Genomic DNA, 18396 nt, shown 5'->3' with positions numbered 1-18396 from the left:
AATATATCGGCAAATGTAATTAGAGATGCGGAAAAATAACGAAAACGTCGAAAATTTCAGATTTTGCAGCGTCTATACTGCGTTTTATTGCAAGAGATAAATATCAACATAAGAGCAATAAGTGTCATAAAATACAGCGATTAACGACCACAGATCAGTAATATACATGTGCATACATATGCATACATGCATGATGTAATAATATAATAGATGTACCCATTTTCTTACATCATGTACCATTCCCAAAGATGCGTAGTGATTGACCAATTAATTAGGTTGGGCCAAAAATTTGCGATTGTGCGCAGTGTTACACCTATTTTTTTTTTTTTTTTTTTTTTTTTTTTTTTACATCATGCATACATGCGTACGTAATTTGCGCACCCAATTTGCATGCGAGAAGCGACTTTTTATTTGTTTTTTAATGCGTTCTTCGCTTTGATAAAAATCGGAAAATTACAAAGACCGCTTCTCCTGGTTTACACTACTCTCTACCACCCTGTTACCCTACGCAAGCGGAACTTGAGAACGCTGTTTAAGCGGTGGCGGCCACTAGTTTTCTCGGTTCCATTCTGATTTTAAAGCCCTCGGCTCGCTTGAGAATGATATCGGCCTGAAGTCGGAAATCAGATTCTTTAATGTCTGACTTGACGCGGAAATTCCTCAGGATTGTGGACAGGATGATCTTCAGCTTGAGCATAGCATATTTACGGCCCACACAAGAACGCGGTCCGGCGGAGAATGGCACGAAGGCGTAGTAATGCCGATTGGCGGTCTTCTCGGGTAGGAAGTTGTCGGGATTGAAAACTTCCGGGTTCGGATAGATATACGGCTGTCGGTGCATCTTGAAAGTCGTCACTATGACTGTGCATCCGGCCGGAATCGTGTAGTCTCCCGATGCTGGAAATTATTATTCGAAGTAAATACCTTGTCGAGCTTTACGAAAGAATGTTAATAAATGAATGACTTTTCGTATATAGTTTGTATGTTGCATGCGTCAGGGTTGGCAAGTATAACGCGTTATTTGTAACGCCGTTACCGTTACAGTTACATTTTTTTTAAATCCGTATTTAGAACGGGCTAATATCTTTGTAAGCACGTTCTGAATAATATGCGGACCATAATTATGAGAGAACAACAAATATATCTTGTATTTGACTATAGTTATAAATTTAATGCAAACTAAAATTTATTTACTTATACTTTGAGTGTTTAAAAATTTTTTCCTTATTATTTATGGTTTTACAAATTTGAAATAAAAAATTTGAAAAAATTTATTGATATTTTATTAATATTTTAATTATTAATTTTTTTAATAAAATATATTACAAAAGTACATTTTTTATTTAAATCTTGTTTTAACATAAAAAAAAAGTAACGAATAGTTACTTTTTAAAAGTAACTATCCCATCCCTGGCATGAATATATCTATGCGACATTTAATAATGTTTTTATAAATATTCTTTTCTTCTCCAAAAAAAGTCGTTAAATTTTATAGAACACTGCAAATTGTGCATGAGAGTCTCGTTTGCCTCTAATTCGATTTGTTTCAAAACTATTAATGTGTAACTTTCATTTTCTAAAACTGACCAAGTTTCAAGTCGGTGTTGATTGTACGAGCAATGAGCGGCACAGGTGGATATAAGCGAAGAGTCTCCATGAGACATCGCTCGAGATATTTCATTTCCATCGTGTCCTGGAATGTCACGGGTCTGTCACTGTCGCCGAAGATTTCGTCAAGTTCCTGGACAACTTTGTCTTGAATCTCTGGATGGCAACCCATCACTGATAAGAAGAAACTGGATGCAGCCGCGGTCGTATCGTGTCCCTGAAAAAAAAAAAAAAAAAAAAAAAAAAATGCTCCATTACTGAAATTCTCTTGAAATCCATGCTCCATAAATTCTGCGACCCTTACTTCAAACATGATGGTGTCAACTTGCTCCTTGACCTCGGTGTCCGTCAGAACAGAACCATTCTGACCAGCTTCCATCAACAGATCGAGGAAAGCTTGCCTCTTCTTCTCGCCGACGTCATTCTCATCCACATCAAGATCGTCCTTTAGCCCGGCCGATTGTCCGAATGAAAGTCCCTCTACAGTAGCGTTCTAAAAAATACAAGATATATATGTAATGATGGTTTGCATCGCTTTTTGTTGTGAAAATTATTTTCAAGAAAATTATCAACTTCGTGAAAAAAAAATAGATAATTACTCCATTATTTTTAGCACTGCTATTTTGTTGCGCAGAGACATCGATGACATTGCGTTTGCCGCTCTTGTATTCTTGCTTCTTGCGCGCGATGACCTTCTTCGTGAGTCCGTGAATGATCTCCAATAAACGAATTTGATCCTTTCCGTATTTCGTGAAATTGAACAGCCAGTCGGGTCTGAGCCAGAGTTTCATGTGACGCAAATGTAAAATGTTGGACATTCTACAAGATAACAAGACGATATTACGTTCCCTGTGTTTTTAATTATGCTTTTGTTTTTATATAGTTCCGACGCGTTCTGTATAAAAGTTTTACTTTATAGAAATTTCTAATATGCATATGTAACATGTATAATGTAATCTTTTATGAATTAAAATTTCTTTTTTAAAGATGATTCTTCTTTAAAGATTTGTACAACTTCAAATGATGCATATTCAGCTGTGCTAGAATATATAATGTATATTCTAGCACTGCTGAATATGTATAATTCGAATTTGTATAGATTCTTTGTTTTCTTTAAAAAAAATTTTTTTCAATTTTCTTTTTCAGATATTTACTTCATTACGGCCAAAGCGTATTCCAAACCGCTTCGATCCTGCGTGGACTTGGAGACCCCCATAGCAGTCTCGAGAAGGATCTCGACGGTACACTCGGACATGTAATCATGAATGTCGAATTCGTTGTTGCCTTCCTTATGCAACTTCTCCACAACGGCGCGTGAGTTGGCATTGAAAAGATCAATGAAGCTTTTTAGCACGTTCAAGTGGAATGTCGGCGCGATCAGTTTGCGATGAGCACGCCATTTCGGACCTATAAATATATTGTAAACTTTTGTTGATCTGAATCGTTTGCTGATGAAAGATATTATGAATGATTTCCTCCTCGTAATTAGATTAAAAGGATTCTTGCTAGGAATTTATTTTATTACACAAATTATTCATAATCTCTCTGTGAGATTGCGAAATTTTTACTTGCAATTAGAATTTGACCGGAAAATTTAAACATTGTTTAAAATCGAATCTTGATTAAAAAATTACACTTTAAATTAATATAATTGAAAAACACAAATAGGCAATAAAGAGCTGACGCATAAGGCGTGAGATAATTTCAACCAATTCAATTAATCATTTCGGACTCTTTTCGAGTCTTCTTCAGTGACTGCAAAAATATAAAGGCAATCATGTAAGATAAAGATAAAAATAAAAAAGAACTGACAATCCTCAAAATACAAATTACGTGACTTATCTCAATCGATCCTTCACGATCTTTCACGCTCTGCATCCGCGTCGGCTCTTCACCGCCTATTTGTGTTTTTTAATTATTATTGCTATTGTTAGTAATATTGAGAGTGTTTAATTAAATTATTTTATTTTAAACAAATTGCTGGCGAATTCATGTATTTTTCACAGTCGCGACACGTTCGTCGATTTCGCGTATTCGTGTAGAATACTTTCTACCAAAGATGCGGAAGTAGGAAGAAGAGTGAGAAGGAGAGACGGCGAGAAAGTGAGAGGGGGAGAAAATACATCGCAATACATGTGCATGCGTAAGAAGGGCGACAGGAATCGTGCAGCAATGTTGCAATGATCCCTGGCAAGAGCGAGATGCGCGCATACGTAAATGGAGAACGGAGTTAGGGAGAGAAAGCACCGCGCGCCTGTACAAATTTCCTTCCTGTTCTGCCTCTCGCGAATTACCGCGGACTGATTGCATTTCACTCACTCTCCCTCTCTGCTTTTCTCCGCTCTCGGGAGAGATCTTAATACATCGTCTCGCGAATACAAACCGCGCGAATACATATGCATGCGCGCATAGGCGTCGACTTGTTCACGTCTATTCTTTCCAAACGAATCTGTTGTCCGTTGACTGAAGGATTCAGTGTCGCACTACTGGTCCAACGGTTCTATTTGTTGTTTTTTTTTTTTTTTTTTTTTTTTTTTTTCATTTTTACTTCTCCAAAGTTGGAGAAACTCTTGGATTTTTTGCCAGTTTTAACGTCATTCTTTTCCGAGTTTAATTTTTTCAAAGAGTCTATTAAACTATAATTACACTTTAATTATATATAATAACATCTTTCGATTAAAGACCGGTTTAACGGAACAAGATAATTAACAAGTTAACGATCGTGTCTGTTTACTATTATATTACAATTTGACGTCTTACACTATCACGTCACTGTCACGTTGTTGTTATTACTATTATGTTGACGTGTTTGGCTTGTTATTACATAAAGATTCGCTGCAAAAAATGGATCTATTAATCTTCATTTTATAATTTGCTAAATTTTTATTTTTATGCAGAGACTATAGTGATATACGAAAGATATCGTACGATGTAAAATATAAAAACTTAACTTTGCGATTCTAAAGTATCGTTTTTTATAAAATATCAAGAAATATAAAGATATCTTAGAATTTTTTAATTTTTTCATTAATAATAAGATTCTCGTTTCCCTTGTCTTTTTGTTAACGCTAGTTTAAACATTCCATGTTAAATATTGGATATTTATATTTTTTACAAAAAAGTTAGGCATTTCCGTCCAACACTGTGTACTATATTATATTAATATCAATTTGTATTTTTTAAGTGTTTTAATATCAATTTAATGTCATTTCTTTCTCTATCTCTCTCTGGCTCTCCCTCTTTCGTATTTCGCCCAATTGTGAAACTCGACTGTCCACATGCCATGGAGGGTAACGGCAATTATTAAAATGACACGGCATGCATTATGCAATCGTTATGCAACGCGGTGTTGCTGCGAAAACACAAATTGATCCGGGGTGAGGGAGAGGGGGAGAAAAAGGGAGCAACGGGGTAGCGTACGAAACGGTACCGATGCCTTTGGCAGCCAAATGTCGACGACGACAACAACAACGAGCGCGCGAGTTAAACAAGACGGTAACACGCGTCGTTACGTACGCGCGTTGTTACGTACACCGAGATCGAGAGAGTTTCGTCAACGAGAAAAAGGATATCCCGGTACGCGGCGAGAAAGTTACGATAAAACGACACGCTACGTAAGTCGACGATCGTCGTTGCATCTCGTTCCTTTTGTTCGTTTTCACCCTGCGAGAGAGCCTGTTTCGCATTTCTCCCGAGAATACCGCACTCCAGAACATCATTCTGCGGATCGGATCTCGTTCGCTTTTTCTTTTCTACTCGCGTAAAAATTACGAGTAGAAGGTGAGAGAAAAGTGACAAAGTCCATTACAATAAGGCGACTAATTTTAGATTAATTTGGAAATTAAGTACGAATAACAGTACGAAATACAATTCCGATCGATTTTTCTAAACGAAATTTTGAAGAGCCTCTTTATCATACAGCCTCACAGTGGCTCATCAATGCAAATTAGTCTAGCAGTTTATTAAATAGACTTTTATTATGCAAATAAATTGATGAATGTATTTCCTTCTTAAAATAAAGTTGCGTGAAAACAAATACAAATACACAAATACATTATCTAAAAAGTTATTATTAGGCAGTTTATTGATAAAAGAAATATTTAAAAATATTTTTGAAAAGAAAAGAAAAATTTATGCAAAAAGTTATAATGCATGATGAAAGGTGGTAAAATTGGAATATTTTTTATTAATATATTTCAATCTATGTTTATATGAAATCTTTCGAATAAGTAAATTACGAAACGATTGTAATAAAATATAATTTTGAACATGACATTAAACGGAGAATGTGGCGGAGAAAAGATTGCGCGTTAAAATTAAACTTGTTTGCCACTTTTTTTTTTACGATCAACTGGACACGATCGATAGGAAAAGTAACTTGTTATTCGTCAACCGTAACTAATTATTGCGTCTTACAACTGCGTTACTAAACCGATTATTCTATTAGAAATTTATATATTTTTTATTAATAATATAGGGTAAAAGGTCGGGTAAGATGGCCATAGTTTTTTAAAATGCAAAAAACATACTTTTATTTTTGTTATTTTTTAATAGCGTTTGGCATATTATTTTCTCTGAAACTTAAATTACGTAATATTATTGAAATTAAAAGGCAAATATTTAATAGAAATTTTATATTATCAAAATAATACAACATAAGCACCTTGGCCATCTTACTCAACTTTTAAGGAAAAGATGGCCATAATATTTATAAAAAAAATAGTGAAAACGAAAATAAAAATTATAGGTCATATAACAATTTACATATCTTTATAATGTGTCTAACGTCGATTACGATAGCTTAACTGTCATTTATTCGATGTTGTAACAGTTTTTAGTGGACAAATGAAAAACTTTGCAGGTAGTAAAAATATCAAAAGTAAAAATATGATATAAGATTCACAATATCGTTAGGTTATTTCGAATAATGTATGCGCATAAACTACTGTAAATATCGATTATCTTTGATAATGACTAAAAAAGCGCACTATGTAGCGATTATTGAAAAAAATTACAGCCTATGGCCATCATACCCTAGTTTACCCTAAATGATTATTTTTAATATATCGAAAAATTCAATACATAAGAGTGAAAAAACCAACAACATAAAATGGCGCACGCGTATTATTATGTTGTAGTTTATTTATTAAAACGAAAAGATTGTCAACTATTATTTGTAATGCAAAAGTATCAATTGCAACATTTTCGTTATTAGAGATAATAATTGAATCGTCAATTTGAAGAAGGGAATTAATCTAAAAAAAGCATGATTTTTGGGAAAATAAAAACCTCCCTGACGTTATTTGAATTTTTTCGAAATTTTTGAGGAGCCTTCTTTATCATACAACATAATGGATATCACCAATGCAAATTAGCTTTTCTTACCCAATTTGCTAGACTTTTATTATGCAAATAAGTTCATGAATTTGTTTCCTTCTTAAAATTCATAAAGTTTATGCACGAGTTATGACGAGTAAAATGACATTAAAAGCCATTATTATGCAACTTATTAATAAAAGAAACATTAAAACAAACATTTTTGAAAAAAATTAATCTATGAATAGAAGGAAACATTGTCGAAAGTCATAAATTAAGTTTTGTTTGTAAACTACCTTGAAGTCTCGACATATTTATATGCAACTTCCATTTTATTTTCTTCATTATCTTTGAAATTTTAAAGGATGTTTTAAAACCAAAACTGAATATATGATTTTTAGCGCTTGTTTGCTTCTTTAAATTTCTTTGAGTTTGCGATTCAGTTAACATATTTTCAATTTAATAAATCTTGTTTTCGGCAAAGTAAGTTTGTATAATGCGCTCACATGATGTAAGAAAATATAATACGTTCAATAGAGTGGAATTGGATGCACACTCCGTGCACGTTGCATAATCGAAAGCATAGTATAACAGTTTTCCATCCATTATCATAATTTTCTCCTTAATGTACATAAATTTTTGAAATTATGAGTTTGGAAGAGAGCGCAAACTTATATGCATATGGCTAATACGTACCGGTGGAGATAAGGAGACCATTGCCGAGCCAGGGCTCGAAGAGTCGGTATTCGGAGGACTTGTCGATGTAGATCTGGCTAGACAAAATGATCTCGACGTCGCGAGGATCCATTAGGAAGACCATCAGCTTCGGTCCGAGCCACAACCTGATGACCTGGTCATATTCGAAAGACTTCCTATATATGGTGCGAAAAACGGCTGTAACAGAAACAGGGTGCGTGATCGGTCGATCGGAAGTTATGTAAACAAACACGTTATCGTGCGCGAAAGCCGCTTACTTATTCAATCCAGGTGATGACAAGCAACATAACGAATATGGCATAATCGTTAAAATTATTGATCTAGTTTCTAGCGAATATTTTAATATAAATACTTGATGAAATATCTCTTAAATTTAAATAAGTTTCGATTACATGTAATACGCGACTTTACATCTTTACTGGAAAACAACATTTTGTTTGAAATAAAACTCTCGGAAAGATGTATGTACAATGGGAAAGATTTTTATGAAATAAATTGATAGCGATAATTCTTCTTCTTCTTTTTCTTCTTCTTCTTCTTTAGCTTATGCTGTCTACTGCTGGACGAAAGCCTCTCTCAAATTTTTCCATTTCCTCCTATCTTGGGCAACTAGTATCCAGTTTCCAGCTATCCTCTTTATATCGTCGTCCCAACAGGTAGGTGGCCGTCCTCTGTTTCGATATGCTTCTTGTCCTGAGTCTTATAGTTGTATTCGGGACTCTGTCTCGAAGACGTGATTCCTAACATTAATCTTTCCAGCCTGCGTTGCATCACTTGTATTTTTTTGATGTTCCTCTTTGTCATTGTTAGTGTTTCTGCGCCGCATGTCAATACGGGAAGGATGTATTGATTGAACACTTTTTTCTTCAAGCATGTTGGGAGATTGGACCGAAACACTGATTTTAATTTTCCAAATGCTGCCCAAGTCAGACCCACTCGGCGCTGGATTTCGCGTGTCTGATTGTCTCGCCCGATACTGATCTCATGTCCGAAATATTTGTATAGATGTGTCTGTTCTATATTTTTGTTGTTAATTTTAAGGGGATTGCTTAGGACCAGATTTGTCATATATTGTGTCTTTGACAAAATGTGATAATTACTTGATAATAAATAAATCCATCAGCTAAATATAATGTGATAATAATAGATAATTAGTCGATAATAGGTAAATCGATCAATTGAATATATTGTAATAATAATAGATATCGTGACAAAAAATTTTGCCGTCGACAGTTTTAAATATAAACACTTGCAGAGATAATGTATATGACCTCTGAGACTGAATATATTGTCTAGTCTCGATGGAGGTCATATACATTGTCTCTGTGTTTATATTTAAAATTGTCGAGGGCAAAGTTTTTTGTCACGGTATCTATTATTATCACAATATATTCAACCGATCGATTTACCTATTATATAATATTGTGTAATAATATATATAATTTATATAATATATATAATAGCACACAAAATATAAGTAACATTGTTGGAACAAACTATAATGCTCCCATCATAAATTATAAGATTTAACCTTCTAAAGCCCGATGTGACTTTCAAGTCACATAGTAATCCAGGTAGCACACGTTCGTTTAATAAACATTTTCTAAATGTATTCAATATTTTTTAACCGTCAAGCATCAATTATACAACAAAATGTAAATGCCACTTTGCCGTAAAAAAATTAAATATATCAATAAGATATCGATATGTATATTAAGTAGCACATATTCGTTTCAAAGACGTTTCACAAATGTTTCTGCGAAATGTTTTAGAACCGGCTTTTAAAAACGTTTCTGATTGGTTAAAATGTCCACTTAAAAAACGTTAAGGGAACCAATAAGAAACGTTTCAGCAGAAACATTTTTAAAATTATGGTTTAAGAAACGTATTTTTTACGTTTCTATAAATAGAATAAAAATTAATTTTTTAATTCAAAATTATATATACACATTATTAAGATTGTACTTATTAAGACGATCCCCAGATAGCACAGAAAATTAAAAGATGACGAAAAGATGTCTTTTTTAAGTTAATCTTTCTGACAAGGCTAAAAGATGTCTAAAAGAATATCTTTCTACCGAGAAAAAAAGTCATTTTTTAAAAGATGTCTTCTAAAAGTAATATTAATTTTAGTCGACGAAAAGATGTCTTTTTTTCATAATTAATTTTAGTCGACGAAAAGATGTCTTTTTGATCATCTTTTCGACCAGACAAAAAAGATTTATTTTACAATATACGTGTTCCTTTGTTTGCCGTTACATGGCGTATTCAGACTTAACTATAACTCGTATTCAAGTTTTCATAACATGTATATAAAGTAGGGCTCGTGAAAACCGATTTAACCGGATATCCAGTTAATAACCGATTAAACGGATAAAACCTGTATTTACGGTTTTACGATTACGATTACCCGTATTATACGGTTAATTGTATTATATGTATTATATAAGGCGGTTACTCGTTTGTAGAACAAAATTATTTTTAAATATAAATTTTTATTTATTGAAAACAATTATTCTATTACAGTTTGTTTAAAATTAATGACGGGTATTTAATAAAAAAGCAAATTAATACAATTAATAAACAAATAAAGCAACAATTAATAGTCAATTAAGTAATTATAGCCTGACGCTCCCTACTTGAAATTATATTATGTACTTTTTTTCTCCTAATCTTTATTATACACATATTAATAATTATGTATTAATAATATAGTAAATTTAGGTAATATTATGTATTTATGTAAATATAACTTATATATAACACCTAATAATATTAACCTTTTATTTCTTAAATATTTACATTTTATTCATACTTCACATATATGCTATTATGTTAATTTATTAATGATTTTTTTATTTTGATAAATTAAAGTTAAAATATTCACATTTTCTGATAACAAACAACTTCTTTTTGATGTAACAATGTTACCAGTAGTTGAAAATGTTCTTTCAGATGCAGCTGATGTAGCTGGAATACTCAAATACTGTATAGCCAGTTTGAATAAAGTTGGAAATTTATCGCTGTGACTTTTCCACCAAAACAGCGGATCTAAATTATAATCAATTTGTGATTGAGCTAAATATAAATCAAATTGACAAGTCCAATCTTTCTTCGATAATTCTGGTTGAAGCAAAAAATCTGATATATGTATATGAATTTTGCATTCTTGATGACCATCCATCAATGCTTAAAGAAACGCTATATACTTTGCTTAAATTATTTAAAAGTTCTTTTTTTATTTTATCATATAAAAATTGCAAGCGCGTACGAATTGTTTGCGCACATGGAACTTTGTATCCAGGTTCTAATAAACGCATAAACTCTTGAAATCCATCAGAAGAAACAAAGGAGATAGGTAGTAAAGTTGTTCCAATTAAACGTGTTATAATCTGAGAAATCATTTCTTGCCTTTCCGCGCTGCAATAATTTTCTCCATTGTTTTTTCTTTTACGTTTTCGCGAAGTACTAGTCGATGGAAGTTCCATTGAATTTTCAACTTCAGACATACGCATATCACAAGATTCAACACTAAAATCAATAATACTATATTTATAGATATTTTTCCATTATTTCCATTATTTACAATTATAGACAATTATAACATAATCATATACGATTATAATCATATACAATTTATATTTAAATATATGCTTAAATTTAATTTGCTATTGATTATATTATTATTTTTATTAATTTATATTTGTGATTGTTATAAAATTATAAATTTATTTGTTATAATTTATATACTAATATAAAGAATAATATACAATTTACAATTGATATAATTATATTTATTTAAAATTCAAACGTAAAAATGGCACAAATTTTGATAATACAAATATTAATCAAAATATTAATTTGAAAATTGTACCTTTCAGTAGAGTTTTCTGTAGTAACATTAGATGTTTTATTATGAATCCTTTTTAGATGATTTGCAATAGACGATGGAGAGCCACTATAGCATAAAATTGCTTTACAAATCTTGCATATTACATCTTTTCCATCATCAGATTTATCCGCGTACTTCCATACCCAACTAGCTTTTTTCGGCATATTTATATATATTTTTTTTAATTCTAAATCACAATAGACTCACGGTGTAAGAGAAGAAAGTTATGCTACCAGCTAGAGATGGATAGAGTATAAATCGAACAGTACGCTTACAGCGTGTAAACAGAATACACTGGCATTGTGCAGATAGTATACACAAAAGCATTTTGTCGTTTTGAAGTTAACGATTTCTAATTTCACACAAGAAGGCATTAATGGTTAGTACACTAAGGAATGCACCGTCCTTGTGCACACATATTCGCAGTTAATATAAATAATCGTATAATATCAGTTAACCGTAACCGTAAAATCGTTTAATCGGTTACTAACCGGATATCCGGTTAATCGATTAACCGTAAAACCGATAAAATCACGAGCCTTAATATAAAGCCTAAAAGAACAGGTACTAAAAGTATAATTTAAATTATGTCTTTTTTGTCAATTTGACTTCTAATCTAATCTTGACAAGAGATTCAGAACTAGATGGATTATATCCATATATGCATTAATTTAATGAATTTGTGAATAAACAATTTTTTCACAAATAAAGCAAAAAAACCGTATTTTGACAGTTTCTTAAACGTTTTTTTTTTTTTTATTAGAAAATGATGTTTCCCTTAACGTTTTTTAAGTGGACATTTTAACCAATTACAAACGTTTTTTAAAAACCGGTTCTAAAACGTTTTTGAAACAAACATGTACTATTTACTTAATATACATATCGATATTTTATTGACGTAATTAATTTTTTTACCGCAACATTTACATTTTGTTGTATAATCGCCTTGCTAATCAACACATTCTTGATAGCAATTATCAACTTTAACTTTGCGATATCAAAGTAAACGTAATTTTGTAAATTAATTATTAATTTGTATCTAGAGATTGATATTTGTTGATTTCAACAAACACATAATTTTTTGATAGCCGCGAAAAAAATTCGGACTATAGAGGGTTAATTAACTTTTTCGTTCTTGCTGTAGATCTTTTGTGGAAAAATTACTCTTTCGATAAAATTTGCAGTGGTGAAGAGTCTTTTGAAGTAAATAAAATTATTGCTTTATTATTTTTTTTTAATAAGTGATATTGATCAGTGAAAAAATAATGTGTCGAAAAAGCAAGACAAAAATCTGTTTAGCTTTTGTACACTTAAAGATACACAATATGCTGGGAAATATTTGTACAGATTTAATACAAAGAATATAATTTTGACAAAAAAAAAGGATAACAATTTTTAATTTTTACTTGATAAAATAAAGTTCTTAAAAAGTTTAGACATCTTGTTGTATTGTGAATTATCAAAGCATCCCCTTATATATATATATATATATATATTTTTTTTTTTTTTATATGCAATCTTATTTGTAAAATTCTTAAGTATCACTGCAAATATTATACCCTTTCCCATGTAGCACATGTTCGTTTTATAAACGTTTTCTAAACGTATCCAATATTTTTTAACCGTCAAGCACCAACAAGAAACGTTTCAACAGAAACATTTTTAAAATCATGGTTTAAGAAACGTATATTTTACGTTTCTATAAATAGAACAAAAATTAATGTTTTAATTCAAAATTATATATATACACATTATTAAGACTGTACTTATTAAGACGATCCCCAGATAGCACAGAAAACTAAAAGATGTCTTAAAGATGTCTTCTAAAAGTCATAATTACGTTAAGTCGACGAAAAGATGACTTTTTGATCATCTTTTCGACAAGACAAAAAAGATCTATTTTATAATATACTAATATAATATAATTTTATAATATTTTATAATATTTTATAATATTTTATAATATTTTATAATATAGTGTTCTTTTGTTTGCCGCTACGTGGCGTGTTCAGACTTAACTCGTATTCAAGTTTTCATAACATGTATATAAAACCTAAAAAAACAGGTATATAAGTATAATTTAAATTATGTCTTTTTTGTCAGTTTGACTTCTGATGTAATCTCGAGAAGAGATTCAGAACATGAAAATAGATGGATTTATATCCATATTTGCATTATTTTATTGAATCTGTGGATAAACAAATTTTTTACAAATAAAGAAAAAAAATCGTATTTTGACAGTTTCTTAAACGTTTTTTTTTGTTAGAAAATGACGTTTCCCTTAACGTTTTTTAAGTGGACATTTTAACCAATCAGAAACGTTTTTAAAAGCCGGTTTTAAAACGTTTCGCAGAAACATTTGTGAAATGTTTTTGAAACGAATATGTGCTACTTGGGTTGTTATTTATAATTTTGTATAATTTAAACACGCGTATTGGCGAGGAACGTAGCGATAATTGTCGATTCGAAATTTACAAATTCAACTAGCGATCATATAATGCAAACCCTATATATATATATATATATATATATAGGGTCAAAATGTAAATATATATATCGAATCAATTGATTAAACTTAGATATTAATTATTGTATATTTGGTATTATTATATTTTTATACGTAAAAACTTACTGTCAGCACTTCCTCTAAACATTAGTGCATTTCCGATCAACGGTAAGCCATCGGGACCCGGTAGCTTATCTCCCAATTCAAACATACGACGGTGGGTAATCTTAAAGTAGATGTAATATAGGACCAGGGCAGGTAACAAGAGAGAGAGGAAAACGGTAGTGGCCGAGAGTTGAGTGGTTGCCGTCACAGCAGCCGCTGCAGTTATCATTTCTGGTTCGGTTGTCGACATGATTTCTAAAAGAAATACACAGATCAGATTGCGCTTTCTTGAATTTAACTAGCGATTGTAAAACACACAAGTATAGTTTTTTGAAAAAAGCTAAATTAAAAATTCGATCAGATTACAATATTTTGATTTAAATATAATTTCTGATATTGTTTTTTTTTTTTTTTTTTTTTTTTTGTTTTTTGTTTTAATAAACTTTTCAATCTACAGATAACAGCATGATCCATTGAGTCTCGATCATTCGATTTTGCGACGATCAAGCGACCAATTCGATCGACACCGAGTTGTTTGTCACGAATTTGACAATTTGAGATGTAATCTTGAGTAGTCTCGAGTACAAACCGAAAAACTAAATGAAAAACCACAGTCTTTGCCGTTAGAACAGAACATCGAAAGTAAAAGTAATAACAAACTTCAAATAATATTTGCTTTTAAAGATTTTGAGGATAATTTGAAAATAGATTGAATTATAATTTTTTTTAGAGCTCTTTAAAATTTGCACAAAATTTTTAGAAAATTTATTACAATCTCTTAAATTTTCTGCTACCCCCCTACAATCGCAATAAATAAATTAATCATGTTCAAATACTGATAAATATAATATATCATGTCACTATATTATCACAGACACGAAAAGAAAGATAAGAAAAATTTTATAGACGTTTTCTTAATCCAATGTCGATTATTTATGGTTTATGAAGGAATTGAAGAGAGTTGCGGAAATTTTTCTCAATATAACACCCACCTATATATTTTCATACATGCACGATCGAATCCTTTCAATGAACTAACACTGAACTGATCAGCTTGCCTTTCTGCGATCTTTTATAAGCGGCGCTTTCAACGTCCACCACCACCCGCTGAATATTGCAACGTTAATTAACTGCTGTCTTTCTTTTTTCACTGTCGACGTCAATAAGCAGATTTCTTGTTTTTCAACGTTTTTTATTTAGTCATACGGCAACCTTCTAGGTTGCAAATTAAATAAGGTGTAAAAAACACGAGTTCAATGATTTTAATCAAACTTAAAAAAACTAAAAAAGACGGCCAAATTGATAAAACTGCAAATGTCAGTGCGCGTATGTACATTACTGATATCAACGTCACAAATAATTACATGTTATAAATAAAAATTCTTTATACATTTTGTGATTTCCATTTTCTCAGTAAAATGTAAAATCTTATAATAAAAAAGATGTATTCGATAAATGACATAACATAAAAAATTATGCAAACAAAGAAAGTCTTCTCAATATAATAATAAATTGTAAATGATAATAACGGAATTGACATTTTAATAATAATAAAGAAATAAAAGAAAGTATACCGGTTATAAATGAAAATTCGGTGATTGATTAGGTTAACTAATTAAAATCATTTCAAACAGCACATGTCCTTCAAAGATGACTAAAAAAGACTTAAAAACGTCTGATTAACTTGTAGATATCTTTAAAATGTCTTTTGGCCTTTCTGTGCTGTATGGGTTGTTTCAAGTGATTAGACTTTGGGACTGATCATGAACTTATGTAAAAATTTGAAAATGTTTATTTGGTCACAAAAATTATCATATTTACGTCACTGCTTCAATGATTTTAAGTAATGTTTTTTATATTTCTTTGTACACTTTAAAAAACAAAATAAATTTTTAAATTATTTAATTTTAATAATTTGAAAATATATAAGGCTCCAATATTTACAAACATGATAAGATAAACTCGACAATGAGAGCCATGCGCGGATGTTGATGCGTAAAGAAACTGCGTAAAGAATATAAATTCTTTTCATGAAAGAATTTTTTTAATTAGTGCACGGAGCACAATATATTTAGATTCTCATTTTTGAGACCTCTAAAAAACCCCTCTATACCCCCCCTAAAGAGATGTAGACGAGAAAAAATATCGGGGCGAAGTCGCTGAATCGGGAATTGAACCCGAGTCTTTTGCTTGCCGGGCGACTCGGGTTCAATTCTCGATTCAGCGACTTCGCCCCGATATTTTTTCTCGTCTACATCTCTTTAGGGGGGGTATAGAGGGGTTTTTTAGAGGTCTCAAAAATGAGAATCTAAATATATTGTGCTCCGTGCATTAATTAAAAAAATTCTTTCATGAAAAGAATTTAATTTCTTTACGCAGTTTCTTTACGCAGATTCTTTACGCAGTTTCTTTACGCATCAACATCCGCGCATGGTTCTCATTGCCTAGTTTATCTTATCTTATTTAATTTTGTTTTCTCAAATATATTAATCAAATGTAAAAAAAATTTTAATATGATTCTAATATGATCATTTTTGTGGTCAAATAAATTACATTTTCAAATTTTTGCTTTTTATATAATTAATTTATTAAATTTAGTTTGCCTTTATTTACTAAAACTCGCCACCGTGAACATATTTCTTGATCCAGATTTATAACGTATTATTTTATATGAAACGGTGTCAATGAAAATCATTATTATAATCAAATGTATATATGCTTTAAAACGATACTTTACATTTAACGTATTCTTCAAGAAATTAGAAATTATTATTTCAGTAAAATGTTGCGTAGAATTCTATATTCGTACTTTGAAATAATTTAATGCTATATTTTGGGTTAATTTATTATTGAAAAATTTATATCATAATGTCGCAATATTTATATTTTTTTCAAAATGAAAATTCGCTATCAAATATTAATTTCGCTTATATTTTCGTCTAATTTCGTTGTTGTCACATAAGGGCAAATTTGCAGTTGATTTTAAGGGCACGCAGATATACATAAAAAATTTAAAAAAAGTAAAAGTCACGTGTACGCTGTTGTAAAATATTTTCGAACAAACATATTCAAAGCTTGGCAGACGCATAGCTCACAATAAACAATCGACGGAAATCCAGGTCAGTACTCGTTGACCTGCAAGTATGGTATAGTATATTTTATGTCGATTATTTTACTATTTGTATTGCATAATACAAAAGTGATAAACGAAATTTTTATAAGCGTCGTAAACTATCAAGTGCAAGGTGCATATGACTTTTCTTACAAAGGCATAATCGAGGACGTATTGTCGCGGAAGTTTTTTTTTTTATTACGCTTATGTATTGTGTTCGAGACTCCATTAAAATTTTGTCGATGTCATGTATAGTAAATAATGTATATTTACGAGAAATCGCATACAGGAAAATATTTTTAGGCTATGTACATATTTGTGTATTTAAAATTTCTTCTTTCGTAGAATACACCAACAAGTAATAAGTTCAACTAAACGTTTTAAAATTAACTTGCATTTCGCACTTTACCTTTTATTTCAATTTTTTTTCACGCAGAAAAATATAAATGAAGTAAGAAACTAACGCAAAAGAAGAATATCATTTTACGAGCATTTAGTCGATTTACAATGCAGACAAAATAAAATACTTTATTGTATGGATATGTGTTAACCGTATGTAGATACCAATAGTACTATATTTTTCAATTAATGTTTAAATAGTTATAATATATTTCAAACTTTCGTATTTTAACTCTTACTCCGTATTGTTATTTTTGGCATCATCTAACTGTACAGGTGAGTCAGCTTATTTTCGATAAGTTCATTAATATGTAAAAGTGTTTTAAAAAATCTAAAAAATGTATATACCTTCTTTGAATATTCTAAATAAAGACTAAAATAATAAATGAAAAATAATTTACTTAAATATATTATTTTATGATTATTTGTTTTCGAAAAATTCACGTTGTTAGAAAAATCACAGACAAAAATTACCCATCAGTACGAAGTAAGGGGATTAATAATAATAATATAGATATATAAGTTATATGTATAAGAAAAAGAACAGATATATATCTGTTATATCCCTATTAGCACACATGTTCAAAAGATGTTTATAAGAGATCCGCAGAATATTAAAATAAGTTTTAACATTCTATAGAGTTCTTAAAAACATCTTTTGAATATGTGCGCTGTTAGGGATAGAATGATTTACCTCTCGTAAATATAAACGTGATCGTACCATTGCATAAAAAGTTAAAC

At 30.7% G+C, this 18396-nt stretch overlaps 1 protein-coding gene and 1 long non-coding RNA gene across 2 annotated transcripts; both read right to left on the bottom strand.

The window, feature by feature from the left end:
• Nucleotides 1–54: 54 nt before the first annotated feature.
• Nucleotides 55–15260, bottom strand: Cyp4g15 (Cytochrome P450 4g15). The gene is made up of 8 exons (XM_072898754.1): nt 15137–15260; nt 14166–14399; nt 7621–7818; nt 2763–3015; nt 2208–2427; nt 1913–2101; nt 1588–1825; nt 55–897 (listed from the first exon to the last, which is right to left on the bottom strand). The coding sequence occupies exons 2-8, from the start codon at nt 14392–14394 to the stop codon at nt 533–535; spliced, it is 1692 nt and encodes a 563-aa protein (XP_072754855.1). The 5' UTR covers nt 14395–14399; nt 15137–15260; the 3' UTR covers nt 55–532.
• On the bottom strand, nt 9744–14159 carry LOC140669179 (uncharacterized). Its single transcript, XR_012047312.1, has 2 exons — nt 11516–14159; nt 9744–11172 (listed from the first exon to the last, which is right to left on the bottom strand). It is a non-coding gene; the product is annotated as an uncharacterized lncRNA (long non-coding RNA).
• Nucleotides 15261–18396: the final 3136 nt, after the last annotated feature.

Source organism: Anoplolepis gracilipes, chromosome 9, assembly GCF_047496725.1.
Source record: "Anoplolepis gracilipes chromosome 9, ASM4749672v1, whole genome shotgun sequence".
Classification (NCBI taxonomy): domain Eukaryota; kingdom Metazoa; phylum Arthropoda; class Insecta; order Hymenoptera; family Formicidae; genus Anoplolepis; species Anoplolepis gracilipes.
This window is presented reverse-complemented; position numbering and strand designations above follow the sequence as displayed.

What these genes read in the sequence shown, in the direction of transcription:
- Cyp4g15 (XM_072898754.1), bottom strand. Translation starts at nt 14,394, where the DNA reads ATGTCGACAACCGAACCAGAAATGATAACTGCAGCGGCTGCTGTGACG. An exon ending in GTTTAGAGGAAGTGCTGACA is followed by an intron (nt 7,819 to 14,165) that starts GTAAGTTTTTAC and finishes TTTCTGTTACAG; the next exon opens with CCGTTTTTCGCACCATATAT. An exon ending in TGGTCTCCTTATCTCCACCG is followed by an intron (nt 3,016 to 7,620) that starts GTACGTATTAGC and finishes ATATATTTATAG; the next exon opens with GTCCGAAATGGCGTGCTCAT.